Consider the following 24514-nt stretch of genomic DNA (forward strand, 5'->3'; position numbering starts at 1 on the left):
TTGCTCACAGTTGAAAATGACCATTTATTGGTTAATGTCTTTTATCTTTTCTGGAAAACTCTCAGCTCTCATCTCTTCCAATAGTGTTTTAGCTCCATTCTTCCTCTCCTCTTCTTGGACTCAGATTACTTATGTTTTTGACCTTGGCCTTATCCCGTACTCTTCTGTATATTTATCCTTTTGAATATTTCGGCTTTGGTTCGGGTATTTCTTCTGACCTAACTTCTAATTTACAGATTATCTCTTTATCAGTGTCTGATTGTCACATAATATCCATTAACCTGTGGATTTCAGATTTTTATTTTAGTTCTAGAATTTTCTTTGATTCTTTTAATTTTATGAACATTTTAATTTTAATTGTCTTTTAATTTCGTGAATATAACTGTAGATTGTTAAAGATAGTTTTTAAGCTCCAGTATTTGGATCACCTGTGGGCTTGTTGTTTGTCCTCTTGATTTTTAGTTCTTGTCTTTTGCCCGATTGTTTTGGTTGAATACTGACATTCTGTATTCCAAAATGAAGAGAGATCTACAGGCTCTTGATGATGATCTCTTCTTTCTGGAAAGCATTGCATTTTATTTTGGCCGGCAGTAGGGAGAGGGATGGGGCACCTTTAAATAATACAGAGTCGAGCTGATCTACGGCTGGTCTTCAGTCCTTGTCAGGATCCATCTGTTTCCAGTCCAGCTGAGATGCAGCCGTTAGGTCCCGGTCCCAGCCAGGACACTGGAATGTCACCGAGACTTCCTCCTCAGTGAACAACCGAATGCATAAAAATGGTTAGAAAACTCATGGGACAGTATATGGGTCTTTAATTAGGTGCTCTTAGAATCATCGTAGTAGTGAATAGAGTCCCAAACTAGGTTTAAGCTCAGGGCTTCCTTCGCTGTAACCACTTGAAGCTCGGAAAGCACGCTTGCGCGACCTGATTGGTCTTCTGGGTGAGTGTGTGTGTGCCTTTCAGGCCTGGCAGGTGGCACTCACCTGCCAGGTGGCACAGAGAGCATGAGACAGTGTCACGTGGTAAGATGGGCACAACTTTCAGTGTCACGCCCGAGTGTGAATCCTGACTCCCTTAGGTCTTTCGGCACCGGTGTCTTTATGGAAATTTCAGCTTCTGCATCGTGAAACCGGGAGTGACGTTCATCTAAGGTTGTCAGGCGTCTCGGGGTTGGCGCGTCGTAGACTTTCAAGCGGTGGTGGCTACGTTGCTTGCGATGACGATGTGAAAAAAAAATTTGTTTTGCTAGGTCACTGGAAATTTTCAAGACAGTCTTAGGTCAGTCAAAACTAGAGTTTCCGCTTTGAAATGAGAAAGTGACTTTTAAAATTGATGTTCGTGTCCGTTTAGCTTCCTGTATTGAAAACCGCAGTTGTTATCGGAAGTCTCACTGTGCTGGGAGGAGTGGAAGGTGGTGTCGCCATTTTGGCAAACAGTCCGGTAGCTCCTCACGTGCTAGTGCTGCTCGTGGGCGTGCACCCAAGAGAAACGTAACCGTGTCCACGCGAAACTTTGACATGAGTGTGTGCGGCCGCGATGTTCGCAGCAGCCCAGAGTGGGAACCGCCCGAGTGTCTCTCGGGCGGTAAATGGTAAACCGTGGGACGGCCGCACGATGAAATACCGTACGTACTGGCCGTAGAAAGCAGTGGAGTACCGACACGTGACGCGACACGGCTCAACCTTGAAAATGTCGTGCCAGGTGAACAAGGCCTGACACAAAAGGCCGCGCGTTGTCCGACTCCACGATAAGAAATGTCCGGAAGAGGCAATCCCGGGCAGACGGAAATTCGGTCAGTGGTTGCCGTGGATGTGGGGGGACCCGGGAGAGGGAACGAGAGACGAGTGCTAGTGGGAACAGGGGGTGTGGAGCGGCCGATGAAAGTATTCTCAAAGTAGATGGTGGTGGTAGTTGAACCTTGAAGATTTTAAAGACTGCTAAGCGGTACGCTTGAAAGATTGAATTTTGTGGTATGTAAATTCTGTAGTTGTTTTGTTTTTAAGTCTTTACTAGCTAAATGTCAATTCACTCCGACCAATTGTTCCTTCCTCCCTTCATCATGCAGGAGGAAAGGCGAAGATTGAAAAATGCAATAATCATACAGTCATTTATTCGAGGCTATCGAGACCGGAAACAGCAAGTAAGTTTGCTTTCAGGCTGAGAAAGAATTGGAAAGGCCTGCCAGAGTTTGTTTCAGATAGGGCCTCGGAGTCTTAGAAGTGGAATCGTTTTGTGGGGATTTGGGTACACCCGTTTCGTGGCAGTTAATGTTGATAATAGCGTTTTCCCCAGAAATTAACCGCATTCGTTTATATTTACGTAAAGATTTACAGATAGGGGAGTGTTGAGGTGATTTTTAAATAATAAAAATAGAAACACGGGCTGCAGCTCAAGATCAAAGCGGAAGGAGGCGGCGGAAGACCATTTTAGGGGAGTGGAGGGTTTTTATTCCAGTCCGGGTTTTCTGGGTTTCGTTTGCCCCTTTCCCAAGAGCTGCCCCATCACGGCCCCCTCACTGCGCCCGCCCCCGCCGTGCAGACCCCAGGGCGCATGTGGACCGCGCCGCCCGCCCGTCACGCCCGTGTGTGGTTTGTCTCGTCTCCAGCACTCCATCCAGAGAAGCGCCTTTGACCGCTACGCCAGCGCCTCGCAGTCCGGTGGCACTCTCTCCGTTGCCAGTGGTCCCAACCTTACCCTTTTGGTGAGGCGGCTTCTGTTTTTCTACAAACAGAACGAAGACTCAAAACGTTTGGTGAGTGTTAACTGTGTTCTCACTTATCGTTATTTATGGATTTTCCGGTGTTTTTTTTTTAACGGGGCCAGATAACCCCGCAAAGGCGTATGTCTTTCTGAACTTCCCTCAGCCCGCCACGATAGGCCATCTTTGTGCTGTTGCGTTTCACCTCTTAGAGAGCGATAGAAATTTTCAGTAGTTTTTTTCATTTCTTTATTATGGAAAATGTCAAATATAAGAAAAAGTAGAATAATCTGGTGAGCCATCCTCCACGTACCCATTACTGAGCGCTGGTAGTCAGCAACACCTCTCTCACCCAGAGCCCCACGTACCTGTGCCTTCAGTCACTCTTGCGATGCGCACCTAAGTATCACAGCATGTTATCTGTAAATATTTTAAAGTGTATTTATTGGGGGAGGGGGCAGAGAGAGAGGGAGAGAGAATCCTAAGCAGGCTCCGTGCTGTCAGTGTGGAGCCAGACGCCAGGCTTGACCTCACAGATGGTGAGATCATGACCTGAACCTAAATCAGGAGTCCCAGACACTTAATGGACTGAGCCACCCCGGTGCCCCTGTAAATACTTTAATATGAATCTGTGACGTACAGGGCCTTGCTCTACTGGAGGGGTGGTGGGAGGCGGGATGGGCTAAATGGGGAAGGGGCATTAAGGAATCTACTCCTGAAATCATTGTTGCAGTAGATGCTAACTAATTTGGATGTAAATTTAAAAAAAAATTAAATTAAAAAAATTTTTAAAAACAATTAAAATCAAGTTAATTTCCAAAAAACAAATTCAGAATATAATTGTAGTACTTTAAAATTTTATAGCCTTCTGATGTAATCGGTGATGAGGAACAGTGTTGAAAAATACCTATGGATGCATAGATGAATAAACTTCTAAAAAATGTAACTTGTTACTGTGTCGTCTCTCAGGAAATATTAAGAGATTTCTGTGTACTCGTTCGGTTAGATACATATTTATTCTCGGAAATTCTTGTTTACTTGTAATAAAAATTTCAGATTCTATTAAACGAGGTACACAATGAAAAGTCAGTCTTCCACACCCCAACCATACATACTAGAAAATCCCCAGAGGAAATGTAAATACAGAGGACAAAGGGACACTTTATTGTGGATCTGGTGTTTGGTTTTAATTTTCTTTAATTATTCTGGAGTTAATAATTGCCTCACTTTTGTTTAATTTTCTTGGGGTCTCTTGATAAAGTCGTCTTCCACTTTTGACAGGACTATGATGCTTCTCAGTGTAATTTTCCGTGACTGAAGATGTCAGATAGTCTGATGCTTTGTTTTCCCCGGAGCTATTCTTGGCTTTCCGAAACCTTTGCCCCGGTTTGGATCCTTGGCTTCTCATTATCTTGGGAAAGTCATTCGCTTTGCTTCAGTTTTGGATCCTCCTTCCCGATTCCATTATCTTTTTGCTTTCTTGGTTTACTCCCTTCATATCCTCAGTTGACTTCCCAAGAAAGGGTGAATAAGGTGTTTTTAAAAGTTGACGCATCTGCGTTTAGGAAATGATAACAATAAGTTAGGCAAAGTAAGTGTTTAAAGTAGTGATAGTACAGCCTTTCGGATGCCGTTGGTACATTTGTCAAGGTTGTAAAATACAGTATCCGAACGCAGTCCAGAGTGTTTAAGTGTCACTACTGCTTTGGGCTTTCTTATTTCATAGGCAACTTGAATCACAATTACTTGATTAATATATTTGCACCTTAGTCTGGAAGTTTCTATAATTGCCCTTGAGATTTTTCTAATGTTTAGTTACAGTACATGCTGTTTTTATTTGTTAATAGACGGCACATAATTGAGAATGAACTGCGTGTCCGATTGGCAGAAAGTATTGTATCCTATTAGTTCCTGAGAAAAGACGGACAGGTTAGCTCCAGACACCTCGTGAAGAAAGCTTGTGTGTAGGCAAGTTCATACTTGGAATGGGTCACAGAAATGATTTTCCCGAAACTTAGGACACGCTCTTAGCTTGTTTTATAAAACGCTTTTGCGGGGCGCCTGCCTGGGTGGCTCAGTCGGTGAAGCGTCCGACTTCAGCTCAGGTCGTGATCTCGCGGTTTGTGAGTCCGAGCCGCATGTCGGGCTATCTGCTGTAAGCACGGAGCCCGCTTCGGATCCTCTGTCCCCCTCTCTTTCTGTCCCTCCCCCACTTGCATGTTCTCTCTCTCTCTCTCAAAACTGAACATTAAAAAAAAAAATGCTTTTGGGCGCCTGGGTGGCTCAGTCGGTTAAGCGTCCGACTTCGGCTCAGGTCACGATCTCGCGGTCCGTGAGTTCGAGCCCCACGTCGGGCTCTGTGCTGACTGCTCAGAGCCCGGAGCCTGTTTCAGATTCTGTGTCTCCCTCTCTTTCTGACCTTCCCCCGTTCATGCTCTGTCTCTCTCTGTCTCAAAAATAAATAAACGTTAAAAAAAAAATTAAAAAAAAAAAGCTTTTGCGTGAATATTTTGTCTGATAACAATTTTATATGAAATAAGTGTTCCTGTCAGAGGAGAAACGCCTTAAAGAGAACAGGCAGAGGGAAGGTTATGTGGCACATTGATAAGTAGCCACATTTAAGAAACCGTCTTAATTTTAACTCGTTCTAATGGGTCTCATGAAGTGAACAAAAAACAGTTTTATGAAAATGTGGCAGAGAAAGTAGAAGAGATTCCTTGTTAAGTCCTGAGTTTTCGAAATCATTTCTGGTAGCCACACCCATAGTAGGTAGGCCTCCGGGATGCAAGTCAGACAGAAATCGAACTCAGCATCCGTGGAGTTCACTGACCAGTCGTCGTGTCCAGGAGACTGGGCCGTTCTGGCCACATCCCTGACTTTTTTTCCCCCCAACTCTACTGAGGTATAGTTGACAAGTAAAGTTGTAGGATAGGTAAAGGGTACACCATGATGATTGGACGAATGTCGACATTGTGAAAGGATCTCTCCTTTCTCCGTCGCCTGGCATCCTACATGGGAATAGTGGGGCCCTGTGATTGCCTTTCCTACCCAAATTTCATGGACGTAGGGAAGGGGAATATCCAAAAGGAAAGGATGCTGGAGACACAGAGGCAAAAAGTAAAAAGTAGAACCGATATCCTTATGTACATTATGATTAATACTATAGTTCTCATTTATTTTTCCCTGTGGATTGCTGATTGTTGCAAATGAACTGTTTTTATTTCAGATTCAGATGAGTCTTTTTGTTAGTGTTTGTTGATTCATTTTTTGAGAGAGAGAGAGGCAGACACAGAATCCGAAGCAGGCTCCAGGCTCTGAGCTGTCAGCACAGAGCCCGACGTGCGACTCGCACTCACGAACCTCGAGATCGTGACCTGAGCCGGAGTCGGGCGCTCAACCGACTGAGCTGCCCAGGCGCCCCTAGAAGATTTACTTTTTATCATGTTTGATTAAGTATCTCCTTAGCAATTCAGGAAATTTGGAGTGTTATGCAATGCAGTAAACAGTGAGCTTTTATGGATTGAGAGTGACCTATACATATGTTTTGCTGTTTCAGATATGGATGTATCAGAACTTAATTAAACACAGCTCTCTGTTTGTCCAGCAGTTGGATGGATCTGAGAGACTTACATGCTTATTTCAAATAAAGAGATTGATGAGCCTCTGCTGCAGGTAAATCCCATCTAGTCCGCTCCTTGCTACAGGTGTGCCATGTCTTGAAGGCGTCTTTGAAGATGATAGGCACTGGGAGAGATCCAGGCATTGTAAGAATCCTACACGATGCTTGCGATCGTTGATTTTTTTCGTCTGTCTCTCCCTTTGTGATTGTGCATTTTTCCTCTCCGTGAACCCAATGCCACCGTGCTGTTTGGCACATAATAAGCACTGCAAAAAAATGTGAGTGACAGAATGTGTGATTATTTTCCTGTCTACCTTTGAGTCCGGCCTCTGTTCAGAGACACCCGCTAGTAGAGCAGAGTGGTTCAGGCCTTACTGTAGTGAGCGAGAGTAATTGAAGGGGGCTCAGGGTGACATTCGCCATCCAGTATACACGTGAAGACTTTTTTCTTTTTTACAGGTTATTGCAGAACTGTAACGACGACAGTTTGAATGTTGCACTTCCAATGAGAATGCTTGAGGTGTTTTCGTCTGAGAATACTTACTTGCCTGTTTTACGAGACGCCAGCTATGTGGTGTCCATAATTGAACAGATTTTGCACTACATGATTCAAAATGGTAAGTAGCAGCTAGGCTCAGGGCTGTGGGTTGGCGTTACCGTGCGAGTGCGCGCAATGGGGTGCTCTGTGCGGCTTGCGCACGGGCTCTAGACCCCCACGTGGGACGGACCGGGCGCCGTGCCCTACCGGGGGTGTGCACCGCTGAGGGGTGTGTGCCCGATTTGTCCTGGGCTCCACCCGCCCCGAACACCTGGATATGCCCACTGGCTATGTAAAGCGGGCTTTGCACTGGCCTGCTGCTTGGAAATGAAGCAAACGGACGCAGGCTGTCGGAAACCTCTCCGGGTCCTCCCACAGCCGGTCCTCCCGCGTCCTGAGCTGGTAGGAGCGGCGGTGCCGCGAGTCCGTGAGCTCTGGCAGCGGGAAGCCTGTCTCAGGAAAAAGCACACTTGGTCTTCATGTCAGTTCAGTGGAGGAGAGTTAAAGATACTTCGTTGGTTTGGATTTTCTTACTGACCGGGTGTGAGAGCTTTTATGTCCCGACACCCTTCTGAACGTGCCTGTCATGTGACATACAATGACCTGGGTCTGAAATTCTTGTGCAGACACATCAGTGACTCTGTTTCGGAGAAAGACTATGAAACACCCATGGTTTCTAAAGCTTTTATGACAAGTGAAGCGGGGTGTGAAACACACATTTAAAAATCTGGTTCCCAGTGTTCTCACAGGTCAAACCCTTCAGGGTGTGGACTTCAGAGGTTTTAGTGGTAAGAGGAGCCATAGGTGATTCTGGAATGCAGTAGTCACTGATGAAAACATAAATAAGTTTCCTTTTGTTTTTTTGGAGGTGATGGGTTAATCTAGGCTAAATCTAGCTAGTTGAATCCTCAGTAAAAAACTGTAAACATTAAGTTCTTACACCCCCCAACCTTACTGTTTGGTTTAAAAAGAAAGAAAGAAACCCTACTTCATTTGTTGAAAAGTTAGGGAGCCAACTAAAAGTAATTGAAATTTGTGCAATTTGATCTTTGAAAAAACAACTTAATGGTAATTAGAAATGGTCCTTTGTACCAGTCGATGCATTATTATGCATGTTGACTTAAGGCTAAGCAGTCAGTGAGAATCTTTAGTTTTCTTGTTTTCCAAAAGTATAAAGAAGATAACTAAGACTGCATTATTTTGTGTCGAGAACCCAAGTCTCGCACCGAAACCGCCACTTCGAGCTTCTGGCATCTTCTGTTGTAAAGGCACTTTGTTGTTTTGATAAATTACTTCCTGACTTTTTTTTTCTTTAATTGCTGAACTACAGCTAACCTACGGTTACATTAGTTTCAGGTGCAACAGTTCTGTACAAGCGTCAGTGCTCGCCACGATAAGGGCGATCGCCAGCCGTCACCACGCGGCATTTCTGTTCCCTGTGCTCCGCTTTTCGCCTCTGTGACTTCTTTATTTAACTGGAAGTTCGTACCTCTTACTTCCATTCACCTGATTCTCCCTCACAGTATTAGTCTATAAAATTTTGGCGTTATTTATTAATTATAGTTTCTATTATACATCACGAGCTGTGACTTAACGTGAAGCTTTTTAACAAACGCAGCTGAACTTAGTTCTCTAGTCACGCTGTCAGCTAATCTCTTCAATACTCACTTAGATTGATGTTGATACATTAATGCTCTAATATTTAAAAAAATTTTCTTGACGTGGTGTTTTTTAAAATTCTTGATAGATTCCCTATGCTGTACTTCTTTAAATCTCTGTGACTGACTTATTTTATGACTGGAAAATTGTATCTCTTAATCCCCTTAATCTCTTTCACGCACTTAGATCTTTCAGTTTCATAGCAGAGGAGCTTCAAGCTTCCCTGTTTCACTAGTGATCAAAACATACGAGGTTTGAAATGGGCGTAGTTACAAAGTAGTTCTAAAGAGGGCGGCCCCGCCGGCTCAGCTGGTAGAGCAGGTGACTCTTGATGTCGCGGTTGTGAGTTCGAGCCTCATGTTGAATGTAGAGATTACTTAAAATCTTCAAAAAAAAAAAAAAAAAAAGTACGTCTAAAGATAGAGTACGGAGTAGTCAGTGTTAATGGTCATAAGGTCATAACTCAAGTACAGATCTATGTAGGACTGTTTTCATAAAGTAAACCAAGCAAATGGATTTTATTTTATTTTATTTTATTTTATTTTATTTTATTTTATTTTATTTTACTTTATTTTATTTTTTGAGAGGGAGAGCACAGGAAGTGAGGGGGGGAGGAAGAGAGAGGGAGAGGGAGAGAGAGAATCTTAGACTGTATACCCAGTGCGAAGATGGATGCAAAAACCTAACTTTTGCAGGGCTCGATCTCATGACAGTGAAATCGTGACCTGAGTCATACGCTTAACTGTCTGAGCCACCCAGGCGCCCCAGATTGTGTTTTTAATGTGCACCACCAAACGTGTCTGGACAATATTGAGATGTTCACGATCTACACCTGAAGATTGTCCCTATCGCTTTATAAAAAAGTGACAAATACATATAAAGACTGAATGATTTGGATCATTGGTGATACCAGAGTTGATGTTTACTGCACCCAGAAATCCCATCAGAAGTATAGAAAGGTCATAAAAGTTGTTACTTCTGCGTAAATGCTCTGGTGCCTATATTACTGTCTCCAAAGGTGTCATTTCCTCTAAAAGGAACCTAAGAGTCCCTGGGGGAAAGATGAATCTGGAGGTGCTCCTGGCAAACGTTGGAGCTCAGGGCCCCCCTCCCACAGGTCACTCCGTTGCCCAAAGATAGGACGTTCTGAGAGTCATTGAGTCACTCCGTTGCCCAAAGATAGGACGTTTTGAGAGTCATTGAGTCACTCCGTTGCCCAAAGATAGGACGTTTTGAGAGTCATTGAGGTAATGACTGCAGTGGATTGAAATAACACCAACGTACTCAAGTCTGTGAGTACGTGTGGTTCAGAAGTCACAAAACCAGCTACATACTTGGAGGATGCTTAAGAGGCAGGTAAAAACCATCATAATATATGGGCCTTAATTGGATCCTGATTCAAACAAACGAGTTAAATAAGATTTTAGCATGAGAAAGTTGGAGATTTGAACACCCATTAGATACTTATAGCAAGGAATGACTATTAATTTGTTTTAGCTGTCGTAATGATATTTTTTAAATGTTTATTCTGAGAGAGAGAGAGAGAGAGAGGGAGGCACAGAAAATCCCAAGCAGGCTGCACGCCCAGCATGGAACCTGATAAAGGCTTGATCTCACAACTGTGAGATCATGACCTGAACCGAAATCGAGTTGGATACTTAACTGACTGAGCCACCGAGGCTCCCCTGTCATAATGGTATTTTTAAGAAAAATGAAGTCCTTTGATGATATACTAAAATAATTATATTTTAGATTTGCTTCCCAGTGAGTGGAGGAGTGGGTGATGGGCTATAGTTGACAATTATTGATGGAGGGTGATGGGTACATGGAGTTTATATGCCATTTCAAGCTGCTTATGTAATTAATTTTTTCCTGAATAAAAAGTTCAGGAGGCACCTAGGTGGCTCAGTCAGTGATGCATGTGACTCTTGATCTTGGGGGTGAGTTCGTGCCCCATGTTGGGTGTAGTGATTACTTAAAAAAATGTTAAACTTTAAAAAAAAAAGGAGCCAATAGCTGAGCTATTAAAAAGTTGAGGGGTGGCTGGGTGGCTCAGTGGGTTAAGCGTCTGACTCTTGATTTTGGCTTGGGTCATGATCCCATGGTTTTGAGATCAAGGCCTGCATCAGGCTTTGGGTCAGGCTTCGAGCTGGGCAGGGACCCTGCTTAAGATTCTATCTCTTCCGGGGCACTGGGTGGCTCAGTTGGTTAAGTGTCCGACTTCGGTTCAGGTCCTGATCTCACAGCTCATGATTTCAAGCCCTGCGTCAGGCTCTGTGCTGACGGCTGAGAGCCTGGAGCCTGCTTCAGATTCTGTGTCTCTCTGTCTCTCTGCCCCTCTCCCGTTCATGCTCTCTCTGAAAAATAAGTAAAATATTTAAAAAAAAAAAAAAAGATTCTCTGTCTTCCTCTCTCTCTCTCTCTGTTCCTCCCCCACTTGCACAAATGCTGTCTCTCTCCCTCTCCGTCTCTAAAAAAAACAGTTGAAGGATTAACTTAAATTTGGACATATATTTATCAAAAGCATTTAAAAATTGACGCTTTTTTCCCTCTCTTTATGATGAAGGTACCAAATTTTAAATATGTGCTTTTCCTTTCTTTTAGGGTATTATAGATCTCTCTATTTGTTAATTAACAGCAAGCTTCCATCAAGTATTGAATATTCTGATATATCTCGAGTTCCTATAGCAAAAACTTTGCTAGAGAATGTTCTGAAACCATTGCACTTTACTTACAACTCGTGTCCTGAAGGTGCAAGGTGAGAATGGAATAATTTATGGATTTTGTAAGGTCACAAGTTCTGTATCTAATGATAGCTTTTACGTAGTATGCTGTTTTACATAAAGATTTGAAAGTCAAATTTTTACTTTATTAATGTGACTCAGTTTAAAAAAAAATTACTATCTGTTGGGCCTGTGCCCTAACATAAATTTATAATTCTGATGACCTGGTTATTTTCCTGCCTCTGAGCAGCTATCGAAAGATCGAAAGACACAGCAGAGTTTTCTCAGTAGGGAAGGCACGAAATCGGTTAAGTAAATTTCATGGCGACCTAGTTGGTTTTGGATGTTCAGCTTCGTTTAGTTTAGAAGAAAATATTTGGAAAGTTGGTTTTCATCAGTGATTTTATGAATAACATGTTTTGACGAAAGCTTCCATTTTCCTTTTTCAGGCAACAAGTTTTTACAGCCTTCACCGAGGCGTTTTTGGTGGCACCTTTTACAGATCAGATTTTTCACTTCATCATTCCGGCCTTAGCAGACGCGCAGACTGTTTTCCCGTACGAGCCCTTTCTGAGTGCACTGTTGTCGCCGGAGAGCAGGTGTCCCGAGACGGGGGGAGGGGCGCCGTGGCTCTTCTTCTTTGTCCTCACTGTCGGCGAGACTTACCTGGGTATGAGATACAGCGTAGGTTTTACCTGACCTCATGTGTATGTAGTGCCAGCAGACCAGTCACACGAAGGGAATCCAGGGGCGGGTGTGTGTTGTCAAGAAGGCCTCTGGGGCGGAATTTCCTGGAAGAGCGTATTTGCTGAAGGTCTGTAGCTTGGACAGTGTCCCTGGGGAAAATTTCCAGGCACAGGAGAAAGACTGATTCAGGGGCGCCTGGCTGGCGTCGTCGGTGGAGCCTGTGACTCTCGATCTGGGGGTTGTGAGTTCAAGCCCCATGTTGACTGTAGACGTTATTTTAAAATCTTTGAAGGGCTCCTGGGGGGCTCAGTTGGTCGAGCATCCAGGTCACGATCTCACAGTTCACGGGCTCGAGCCCCAAGTCAGGCTCTGCACTGACAATGCGCAGCCTGCTTGGGATTCGCTTTCTCCCTCTCTGCCTCTCAAAATAAATAAACTTCGGGGCGCCTGGGTGGCTCAGTCGGTTGAGTGTCCGACTTCGGCTCGGGTCGTGATTTCACAGCTCGTGGGTTCGAGCCCCGTGTCGGGCTCTGTGCCGACAGCTCGGAGCCTGGAGCCTGGAGCCTGTGTCTCCCTCTCTCTCTGCCCCTAACCCACTTGCATTCTGTCTCTGTCTCTCTCAAAAATAAACAGTAAGAAACAATTAAAAATAAATAGACTTAAAAAAAATACAGTCTTTGAAAAAAATGTCTGATTCAGATACATGTTATGAGGCCACACAGACTAAAAAGAATTTTAAAGTTGAGGGAGAACTGGGGCGCCTCGGAGGCTCAGTCGGTTCAGCGTCCGACTTCAGCTCAGGTCATGATCTCGCAGTTCGTGGGTTCGAGCCCAGCATTGGACAGCTCGGAGCCCGGAGCCTGCTTCGGATTCCGTGTCTCCCTCTCTCTCTGCCCCTCCCCTGCTCGCACTCTGTCTCTCTTTGTATCAGAAAGAAATAAAAACATGAAAACAAAAGTCGAGGGAGAGCTGTGAGCACAGGGATGTTATCCCATTCATGCCAAACTTCCTGATATGTGCCTCTTCTGGAATTATAGCACCTTTTTCGGAGGTATTTGAACACATACATCTATACCTGAATTACTAGAATTTTAATACGTTCTGGTCACAAATGTCTCTCTGAGTGTATGTAAGAAGAATGATACCTGAGTTTTCTAGTTTATTTTTGCTTGCTTTTAACAAAACGTTACTGTCGACTGTTTTGCAAAGGGACCCTCTCTGAGGAAGGACTGCTGGTGTACCTGCGGGTGCTCCAGAGCTCGCTGTCTCGGCTGCCGGCGTCGCCGGTCGGCACAAGCTGTCAGGACCCGGCCAGCGACTCGGAGGACGAGAGTGAAGAGGCGGACAAGCAGCCGAGCGCTCCGGTAAGCTCCCGGGGGCTGCGTCGGAGACCACTCCCCCTCATTTCCAGCTCACTCGTAGCTTTGTGTCCGTCCTTCTTCTTAGTGCGTGACTCCTGCACTGAAGCATTCTTGTAAAACCTTCCCGCTGCAGAAAAAGTCCCTTCCCCTCCACTGCCGCCCTGTCCTTCCCGAGGTCACCGTCCCGGCCATTAGGGAGTGAGGATAGTTCTTCCACACCTTCTCCTGCGTACAAGTCCGTGTGGGGTTTTCATGCAAAGTAGGCCATGCTGTGCATTAACTTGTTACTTAGGAGATATTTCCTAGAGCTGAAATTGTTGGATTGAAAGGTTAAGTTCCTAGTTTTCAGGAAGGGCATTTACTGTGCACCAAGCACTGTTTTATTTGTAAGAATTTTTTTATAGCAGCTTTATGGAGATACACTTTACCATAAAATTTACCCTTTTAAAAAAATGATGTGCAGTTCGGTGATGTCTCAGTATATTAACCTAAGTGCAGCCACCACCACTCTGATAGAGCATTTTCATGGTCTGCTCAGAAGCCCGGCCCGTCAGCAGCCGCTGCCCCTCACCCTTCGCCCAACCCCAAGGGGAAGAAAAAGGTTAAGTTCTCCCTTACCCTGTCTCGTGAACGCCAAGTCACGTCTCCCGTTAATTTTTGCCAGTTTTGTGGATGGCAAGCGTTACGATTTATTTGAAAGTGAATTGCGAGTGCGTCATCACATGCAGTGTAAGTCCTTTTCTCCTGTTTCTTACTCAGCATGATCTGCAGTGTCTTTCCAAGGAATAAAAAGCTTCGCATGATACACATAATTTATGTCTTCAGTGATATATCTGCTGCTGGCCTCTTTTGCTCTTCTTACAGAATTGAAATAACTTGAGATATGGCTGTAATAGGTTTAAATTAAACGTTGTATTTTTTTGTTAGGGAATTTCCTGTTGATTAATACCAAATGGAATCCCAGGACGAATATACTGAGGAGTGGTTGGGTTTTCCAGGGGAAGTCAGTGAAAGGCTTGTTAATACTGCCTTCTGGACACACATAGCTTTGTTAGCAGAGATGAAGACAGTCCTAACAGTACGAGAACACACGTTAGTCATTGCCCTAAGCTTATGGCTGGGGGAAGGCCTGGTTGGTTACAGAGGGGCCAAACGGAATGTTTCGGTGGGTGCTGGGACTCCTGCACCCGTCCAAGCTCAGAACTGCACACCAAAATGTGAATTTTTCTTACGGTAAAAAAAAGAAAAAGTGGGATTCTGTAGCTGGAATGTAGATAAAACTTTTGTTTTTATTTTAATTTTATTTTATTTAAAAAAAAATTTTTTTTTTTTTTAACATTTATTTACTATCGAGAGACAGACACAGAGCATGAACAGGGACGGGGCAGATAGAGGGGGAGACACAGAATCCGAAGCAGGCTCCAGGCTCTGAGCTGTCAGCACAGAGCCCGACGCGGGGCTCGAACTCACAAGCTGCGAGATGATGACCTGAGCTGAAGTCAGACGCTTAACCGTCTGAGCCACCCAGGCGCCCCAAAACTTCTGTTTCTAGAAAACACTTAAAAAAAATTTTTTTTAACGTTTATTCATTTTTTGAGTGACAGGGAGAGAGCGTGAGTGTAGGTGGGGCAGAGACTGAGGGAGACACAGAATCGGAAGCAGGCTCCAGGCTCCCCAGCTGTCAGCACAGAGCCTGACGGGGGGCTCGGAACTTACAAGCCGCGAGATCATGACCTGAGCTGAATGAAGTCGGACGCTTAACCGACTGAGCCACCCAGGCACCCCATAGAAGACATTTTTTTTAATGCTTAATTACCTTCTAGAGAATCTGTGAAATTAAAATGCTGTTTATACACAATATAATTTGTACCTATGTGAAGGATGGGGCTATGTCTGCTGGAGGGATGTTAGGAAACCCCTCCTCACTGGGGACACAGACGTGACAGTGGGATATGAAGACACAGGAAGCAGAAAACACTGAGCTCACTTGCTCGTGGTTACAGTTTTATAATATGTAAAAAGTGCAGCTTGATTTTGTTACCTACATTCGGCGGCGGGGGGCGGGGGGGGGATTTTACTCCACTTTATTTCTCTTGTGTAATACACAAGGGTTTCAAGGTCTATTTTATTAGATGTATAACTTTGTACTTCCATTTATTTTTCACTCTTTTTCTCTTCATTTTTCCCTGGCCTTGGTTATTATCACTTCTTTCCTGTCCACATTTGGGTTCAGAACCAGTGACCCGGGTGTAGGCCAGGTACTTACAGACTGACTTAAAATCTTTATTTTTGGGTCACATCTTCTGATGGCTGCTTATACATTGCCTTTTCTTTCCTATGATAATTATTTAGAATCTAATTTGATCAAATAGGATTTTTCCAGAGTCAGACTTCACTGGTTTTTTTTAAATTTTTTTTTTAATCTTTATTTATTTTTGAGAGAGAGAGAGAGAGAGAGAGAGACAGAGTGAGAGCAGGGGAGGAACAGAAAGAGAGGGAGACGCAGAATCCTAAGCAGGCTCCAGGCTCCAGGCTCCGAGCTGTCGGCACAGAGCCCAAAGCGGGGCTCAAACCCATGAACCGTGAGATCATGACCTGAGCCGAAGTCGGACGCTTAACTGACTGAGCCCCCCAGGCGCCCCCAGACTTCACTGTTTATAGACTCTTAGGTTTCTGTGTAATTGGTTCAGTTCTTTGTGTGTAATTTACTTCAAATGTGTGCACTACTAAATAGTACCAATGTTCTAACTCCTTTCATTAGGTGCATCTTATTTACAGATTTGAGGTTGGCAGGTAGAATTTATTACTTTTATCTAAAGCAATGTTTTATTTGGTAGATGATTATAAATTACATAAATTATACCAGTCTAAGTTTCCAAGCAGGGCAGTCAACAATATCCGGTGTTGTGTATGTATGTTCATATTAATATATACTTGGATATATGCATACATCTGTGAAACAAGGATATATCTTTGATTAATACCCCAAATAGGTAAATGCGTAACATCTCCGTTCAGGTTTTAATCGGTGAATCAGATCTTTAAAGAAGTTAAGATAGAAAGAAATAAATTCTTTGATACCCTATTTTTGCTTAGCCTGTGATCTCCTAAATGATTTAAAGTGGAGGTTCTGTCACATGAGAATATTTTCCCACACATGTATGCTTAGTACAATGGCGTCTAAAAATATGAAATAAACGTTTCTTAAAATGTCAGTACTGAAAATATTGTCCCATCGGTAGGCAAAAGCTGAGCATTTACCGTTCCTGTGTTGTTATGCTGGGCAAAATTAGAGCCTAAGATAGATAGTGACTAGGGATCTCTGGAGAATTTGATTCGGAGAGAGATTGATAATGTTCGTTGTGATGTGGGTAACTTTTAGGTAATGGCTCTTTTGTATTTTTACTTGAAGTAAAGTAAGATGTTATGTGTGTTGGGAGCGTAGAGGGTCATTTCTAATAACACGTCGTTCACTTAGAGCAGTTTATCTGGTGTGTTTTAGGAGGATGGGAGGCTGTCCGTACCTTACATAACAGAGGAGTGTCTGAAGAAGTTGGACACGAAACAGCAGACCAACACCCTGTTAAACCTGGTCTGGCGGGACTCAGCCAGCGAGGAGGCCTTCGCTCTGATGGCGTCCATCGGCCACACGCTTATGGTGCAGCATCGGATGGCGGTGCCCAAAGTCAGGCAAGTCTCCGCTGCGGTCACCGTGTGAGCACCAAAGTGCGCTTTCCTCCCCCGGTGGGTTGCCCGGGCTTCATCCGTGTCCGCTTTATGTGCTGTTGTTGTTTTATTCTTTATTTATGTTTGAGAGACAGACAGACAGAGTGTGAGCTGGGGAGGAACAGAGAGACAGGGAGACACAGAATCTGAAGCAGGCTCCAGGCTCCGAGCTGTCGTGTCAGCACAGAGCCCGACGTGGGGCTCGAACACACGAATCGCGAGATCATGACCTGAGCCGAAGTCGGACACTTAACCGACTGAGCCACCCAGGTGCCCCTTATCTGCTGTTTTTTAAAGTTTATTTATTTATTTTGAGAGAGAGAGAGAGAACATTAACCTTACACCTTAAAGAGCTGGAAAAAGAATAGCAAATAAAACTCCAAACCATCAGAAGACGGGAAATAATAAGGATTAGACCAGAAATCAATGCTATTGAAATTAAAAACAAAAACAGTAGAAGAGATCAGTGAAAGCAGGAGCTGGTTCTTTGAAAGAATTGACAAAATTGATAAACCCTTACTAGCCAGTTTGATCAAAAAGAAGAAGGAAAGGACCCTAGTAAATAAAATCAAGAATGAAAGAGGAGAGATCGCAACCAACACAGCAGAAATACAAACAATAATAAGAGAATATTACAAGCAATTATATGCCAATAAGTTGGGTAGTCTGGAAGAAGTGGACAAATTCTTAGAAACATATAAACTATCAAAACTGAAATAGGAAGAAATAGAAACTTTGAGCAGACCTGTAACCAGTAAAGAAATTGAATTCGTAATCAGAAATCTCCCAAAAAACAAGAGTCCAGGGCTGGATGGCTTTCTAGGGGAATTCTACCAAACGTTTAGAAAGAAAGAGAGCAAGCAGGGGAGGGACAGAGAGAGAACGGAGAGAGGATCCCACGCAGGCTACACGCTGTCAGCCTGATGCGGGGCTTGAACTCACGATCCGTGAGATCGTGACCTGAGCCGAAATCAAGGGTCAGACACTCAGCCGACTGAGCACCCCCCCAGGCGCCCCTGCCTGCTATTTTCTGATAAGATATGATACAGAATATTCAAGTGTGCAGGCGTTTTGTGGAAAACGAAAGTTTGTTTTTCTTTTCTAAACCAACTGATCCTTTGTGAGTCTGTTTCCCTGGCCTGTGAGGCTTTCAAGTGGCCTGTAAATAAGCTTGTTTTTTTAGAGTATCTTGGCAGCGAAAGTGGAGTTTAGTCTTAGCCACCTGTTTTAGACATTGGATTCAAGGCCCCTGGGTGACTCAGTCAGTTGAGTGTCCTGCTCTTGATTTCAGCTCAGGTCATGACCCCAGGGTCATTGATCAGGCCCCACATCGGGCTCTACTCCAGGTGTGGAGCCTACCTAGGCTTCTCTGGCTCTACCTCTGCCCCTCTCCCCTGCTCACGCACTCTCTCTTTCTCTCTGAAATGAAATGAAATGAAATAATAAAATGAAATAATAAAATGAAATAATAAAATAAAATAAAATAAAATAGGGGCACCTGGGTGGTTCAGTCAGTTAAACGTCTGACTTGCTCAGGTCATGATCTTGCGGTTCTTGAGTTCAAGCCCCATGTCAGGCTCTGTGCTGTCAGTGCAGAGCCTGCTTGGGATCCTCTGTCCCCCTCTCTCTGCCCCGCCCCTGCTCACTTTCTGTCTGTCTGTCTCTCTTTCTCAAAAATAAATATTACAAAAAAAGCATTTGAACCTAAGGTTTAAAAGTAAATAAATAAAAATAAAACAAAGTCTATTTCAAACAAACAAACAAACAGACAAACCCATTGGACTCAAGCCTGCATTGTAGACCTGGTGTGTCACATGTCTCTTCGGCTTCCCTATAGGGCTTTTTACCAGCTCGCCCTTGACAACTTACTCCAGCACTCTGACATTTTTGTTTTTCTAAACTTTGAAATAAGCTTTTGGAAGGGACAAAACAACACATACAAATTAAAATGTGGCTGATTTGCGTTTAGGTAAGCGTGCCCATAATCTGGAAACATTTTTCTTTACTTTGAGTGATAGGTTAGTGGTTGCTTGAAAATTTAACAGAAAAGTATTTAACAGAGCGTACGGGGCAGAAATCCGCACTGGCCCCGGTAGGAGCTAAGGGACCCGTGTCATCTAGCGGCCTGCTGAAAGGCGCTGTCTGTTGTTGGCAACTCTTGTGTTATGTCAGATGATTTATGTTACCCTAAAGAATCCTCTCCTGGTTTTGTAAAATGCTGTTCTGTAACATGAAAAGAGCTGTTTCTTTTGGCTAGGAAAGCATTCTTTGAAATGAACTGTATGCAGAGAACACATCATCAGCTGAAACTGCCTTGTAAACACTAATACAGCCAGCTAATTAGGTGCTGTCTTAGCCCCGGTGTTTATTACTGCTGGAGGAAGTAGGAGGGCAGTGAGACCGCCACCCCTCGGTTAGCTAATTAGCTCTCTGTAGGCTAATTGCATTAGAGCAGGATGTGAGTTCTGAGGATCATAGCAGCCGAGCTGGGACGCTCGCTTTTATTGTCGCACAAAGTCCACGGCTTTGGACAGTAATTACTGGAGTTAAATGCACCAGTGCCCTGCTCTGAGGTTCGCTGGTGAGCTGTTTCCAAAAGGTGTTTAATGGGTAAAGGAGCTTTATACGTAGCCTTTTTTATGAGTACAGCACCTATTTCCTCTAAGAAACTACTCTAGGAATTTTATTTATGGTTTAAATATATTAGGTTTTAAGTATTTAGAATGTTTTTCTTAGCTCATGAAAGCAAATAGGCTTACTCTAACTGTTGTAGATTTTAACTGCTCTCAGGTTTTGTGGGTTGTTGTTGTTTTAAGGTATTTAAAAGATGATTAGTAAATTCCAGGGCCGATAACTCACTCTCAGCGCCTCCCAGGCTTGTATAAATCCCTCCTGTTTTCAAGGTTGGGATGTGCAGTCTTAATTTCTGTTTAATGTTGATTGTCAGGATGTTGGTTTTTTTTCTTCTTTTTCTTTTTTTTCTTTATCTTCTTTTTCTTCTGATTGTCAGGATGTTAGAGGAATATGAAAGCCCTTTTTACATTGATGTGGAAAGATTTCCAAGGTATATGTTCAAGTGAAAAAAAGGAAGATACAGAATATAAATAATAACCTACTTTTGTGTCAGAAATGTGGAAAAAGGAGGAATGTATTTTTGTATTTGCGTGAAAAGTCTTGGACGCGTACACAGGAAATTCACAAAAATGAGTATTCACATGTCTGGCTGTGCTTTGGGGACCAAGGCGGGGGCAGCACGGACTTTTTGCCATTTCTTTCTGATACGGTTTTGAGTTCCAGGTCATGTGAATTACTTAAATTTTTAACAACGCCATAATAAATGAGTTTGCCACCGACTTTTATGAGAGAAAATTTGTAAATCTTACCAGTGGACTTGGGAATTCGAATAAATATTTGGATGTAAAACTAGTTTTTCCTTAAGAAAATGTATTCTTGGTGCCTGGCTGACTCAGTGGAGTGTGCAACTCTTGATCTCCAGGTCGTGAGTTCAAGCCCCACGTTGGGTATAGAGATTACTTAAAAATAAAATCTTTGGGGCGCCTGGGTGGCTCAGTCGGTTGAGCGACCGACTTCGTCTCAGGTCATGATCTCACAGCACGTGAATTCGAGCCTCGTGTCGGGCTCTGGGCTCACGGCTCGGACCCTGGAACCTGCTTCGCATTCTGTGTCTCCCTCTCTCTCTGCCCCTCCCCCCACTCACACTCTCTCTCTGTCTCTGTCTCTCAAAAATAAATAAATATTAAAATTAAAAAATAAAGATAAAATAAAATCTTAAGAAAGAAAATGTATTCACTCTTTTTAATATGAGCGAATACTGAGTGGCCGTGTGGTGAGAGGGAAAAGAAAGAAGTCAGTCTCCCAGTATCCAGAGAAGTAGGCCCAGCAAAGTGAGCATTAAGTGGACGCTTGGGGGCGGCCAGTGTCCAGCGCCCGGCTCCAACCTGGCTGACTCCGAACCTGGCCTGGTGGCCGGCGGGTCAGTGTTTTCATCGAATGGAGTTCCGTCGTTCGGAAGCGTTGCGGGTCGAGCCGAGGACGGTGCCCTTCTGCCCATCAGTGGCCGCGCCTCCCCCCGCCGAGCGGAGACACCCCACCGCCCCTCCAGCGTCCCCCCTTCCCGTGACCCTCTGCATGGCGTCTGCCCCTCCTCCTCTTTCTTCCTGAACCTCCTTCACCCATCACCTTCACAGATGCTGTTCTCGGGAGGTTTCCTTTGCTGCTGGGCTTTTTCTCCGTTTCCTCCGCGGGCGGCTCTTTGTCTCTGTGTTTCAGCGTTTCCTGAACTTCTTTGACTCACTTCTTTTGCTCTTCGCTTCCTCAGTTTTGTCCTGCTTATTTGCTTCTCTGAGTGATAGAAGTTCCACATTCTTGGGACAATCCCAAAAGTCCCACATTTGGGAACTCCAGACTCCTGTTGAACTGCTTAATTCTTGGGACAATCCCAAAAGTCCCACATTTGGGAACTCCAGACTCCTGTTGAACTGCTTAACGGGGGCTGTCCTCAGTGCATTCTACACTGCCTCAGATTGAGTTGAGCGTTTTTCTCCAAATCTGGGGCTCACGCTGGGGAGCCACTAGCAAAACGTGGCTACTTCGCTTCAATTCAGATGAAATAAAAATACAAACCCAGTTCCTCGGCCCCACCGCTTGCCACGTTTCAAGCGCTCAGTAGTCGCGTGTGGCTGGCCAGCGGCCACCGCATCGGATCGCGCGGCATAGACCCTTTCCGGCATCGCAGAAGGTTCCGTTGGACCGCGCTGCTGTGGCCTGGGCTTGGATTCGCTCCTTTCTTGGTAATCCCCCACATGCATTCAGTCCCTGTGGTGCGTGAGTGCTGTATTCTCTGTGCCCCGTGTCGCCCAGACACAACCCTGTTACTCTCCGGCTCAGGTGTCCGCCCGGCGTCCCCTTTGCTTTCAGGAAAAATTCACATTCCTTAGTTTATGGATTTGTTCATTATCCTTTCCTTATCGAACGTTCGGTTACCTCTCTAACTTTATTTGTAGCTACAAAATGCTTTTGCCCCAACCATGCTTGTGTGGCCTCGCCTCCACCGAGTTTCATGCCCCTCGCCTTTTGCCCCTGCTCGACTCTGTCCAAAATGCCTCTTCCCTCCGTGCCTTATCTTTCCTGGCCGAATTGTCTGTTAGATTCGTGCTAAGGTGATCATCTGTCAGAAGCCTTCTTGGGGCGTCTGGGGGGCTCAGTCGGTCAAGCGTTCGACTCTTGGTTTTGGCCCAGGTCGTGATCTTACAGTTCATGAGTTTGAGCCCCACATCGGGCTCTGCGCTGACAGTCCAGAGCCTGCTTCAGATTCTCTTTCTCCCTCTGTCTCTCTCCCTCTCTCTCTCTGCCCCCCCCCCCACCATGCTGTCTCTGTCTCTCTCAAAATGAATAAAATAAACCTTTTTTTTTTAAAAAAAAGAAGCCTTCCTGAGTTATTTAGTGAGATGTCACCTGTAATTCCAGCTTGCAGTGAAATTTTCATTTTAGGGTCAATACTTCTGGTAAAGTACTGATGTCAGGAGGTGGGCTTACGGTCCGGGTATGCAGACGGGCTAGTTCTTGGGGCTTAGCTCTCCTGTTCCATGGATTTCTAAAACCTTTGAAATGAAGTTTTAAAGATAATGCCTTAGAGATCACAAAGGTTGATATTATAATTTGCCTGTGGTTTTCTTGTAAAGACATCAAATCCTAAGGCCTCCCAGATCAATTTTATTGCAACACATGCTTGATTTTTCTTTCTTTCTTTTTTATATATATATAAATTTTTTTTAACATTTTATTTATTTTTGAGAGAGCACAAGCAAGGGGGAGGGGCAGAGGGAGGGCGGAGACACAGAATCGGAAGCAGGCTCCAGGCTCTGAGCTGTCAGCACAGAGCCCGATGTGTGGCTCAAATTCACGAACTGTGAGATCGTGACCTGAGCTGAAGTCGGATGCTCCACTGACTGAGCCCCCCAGGTGCCCCTGTGCTTGATTTTTCTAAGAAAAACTAATAGAATGAGCCAGCTTAATTGTGTCTTATGTTATTAACGGTTGTGATGTGGCTAATTGTGTGCTCTGGAAATGCATGGCTGTTGCCTCATCAGTTTTCTGAGTGTGATAACACACTCCTTAGCTCTGATGCATAAGCTCATATGTGTAATAATTTGAAATAGAATGATTCTGCACATGACTTCCGTGGAAAAAAATAACAGATTTGTGTTCTATTTTATAGTTTAGATTATGCTATTCATGTTTTTGTAAATAAATTTTTATCATTTCTTTTGAAAATACTGAGGTTATCTCCCTACAGAGAAACAAATTTATTTTTTGCCTGTGACTTCATGCTTGCTTTTATTATCGATGATATTTTCTGTATAATAAATACATTTAATTTGCTACTGATTCATGTTAAAATTTTCTGTTGTGAAAGTCAAATAAGATTTGTGAGCTTCTAAACATTTCAGCACATAATGATTTTATTATTAAATCTATTTTGAAGTCATGTATAGATTATAAAGAAATTGATAGTAGTTATTGTTAGACACATCCAGTTAATAAAGTGGTGTTGATTTGGTCAAATTTAGCAGTAAGTTTGAAACTTCTAAGGATTTTCTAAATTTTTATGAGTGATAATTGATTCACAGGAAATACAAGTCAACTTGGCAAAAGCATACATGAAGGCTATGTTGATCTTCTTGAGTGTATTTTTTAAGAGTGGTGTTAAGGAATGATAAGGAAAGCACTGAAGGTCATTAATGCTGTTTTCCCAGTTTTGTTTTATTTTATTTTATTTTATTTTATTTTATTTATTGATGTTTGTTTATTTTTGAGAGAGAGAGAGAGCAGGAACAGAGGAGGGGCAGAGAGAAGGAGACACAGAATCCGAAGCAGGCTCCAGGCTCTAAGCTGTCAGCACAGAGCCCGATGCGGGGCTCGAACCCACGAGCTGTGAGATCATGACCTGGGCTGAAGTCGGACACCTAACCGACTGAGCCACCCAGGCGCCCCTTCCCCCATTTTAATGAGACTGTAGTATGAGGGAAAGTTCAGTCTGTTCAATTTTCAATAAAAGCAGTTGTCAGGAAGAGGGGAACGGTCTGTGTAAACCTGTGTGGTCTTAGCACTGGAACGTTAATAGAGCTGCATGCCTGAAGCTTCTCTTGATTCTGAGTTTTCAGTTTGTGAAGAAGACTTTTTTGGCAAGTTGCCTCAAACTGAAATACGCCTTAAAACTTTTATAATAATTAAGGAAATTTAGAATTTATTTTCAATCCTATATTTTCTCGGGGGTGAAACGTTACATATGTATTTTAATACTGCTCTTGTCAATAACATGATACTTTCAGCAGGAAAAGCGCTACGTCTGTACCTGTGTCTACAAGAGGCGAATGGACTCTGGGTGGTGACTTGTCATATTTCTTTTACCTGTGACACCTTTATGTGCGGAGGAGGTGTCTGAGAATGCCTTTCCTGCCTGTGTGTGAGCTGGTGTCCCC

The 24514-nt window shown here is 43.9% G+C and overlaps 1 protein-coding gene across 2 annotated transcripts in view; it reads left to right on the forward strand.

Annotated features, from left to right (window-relative positions):
* UBE3C (ubiquitin protein ligase E3C) overlaps positions 1-24514 on the forward strand; it is a 120698-nt gene that overhangs the window by 28074 nt on the left and 68110 nt on the right. For both annotated transcript variants that reach the window (XM_042927226.1, XM_042927228.1), the window contains exons 3-10: positions 2067-2141; positions 2607-2753; positions 6256-6371; positions 6778-6935; positions 11120-11273; positions 11688-11908; positions 13135-13289; positions 16789-16976. In XM_042927226.1, the coding sequence (XP_042783160.1) occupies positions 2067-2141; positions 2607-2753; positions 6256-6371; positions 6778-6935; positions 11120-11273; positions 11688-11908; positions 13135-13289; positions 16789-16976 (1214 nt within the window). The remainder of the gene's footprint in view (positions 1-2066; positions 2142-2606; positions 2754-6255; positions 6372-6777; positions 6936-11119; positions 11274-11687; positions 11909-13134; positions 13290-16788; positions 16977-24514) is intronic.

The sequence above is a fragment of the Panthera leo genome, chromosome A2 (genome assembly GCF_018350215.1).
Source record: "Panthera leo isolate Ple1 chromosome A2, P.leo_Ple1_pat1.1, whole genome shotgun sequence".
NCBI classification, from domain to species: domain Eukaryota; kingdom Metazoa; phylum Chordata; class Mammalia; order Carnivora; family Felidae; genus Panthera; species Panthera leo.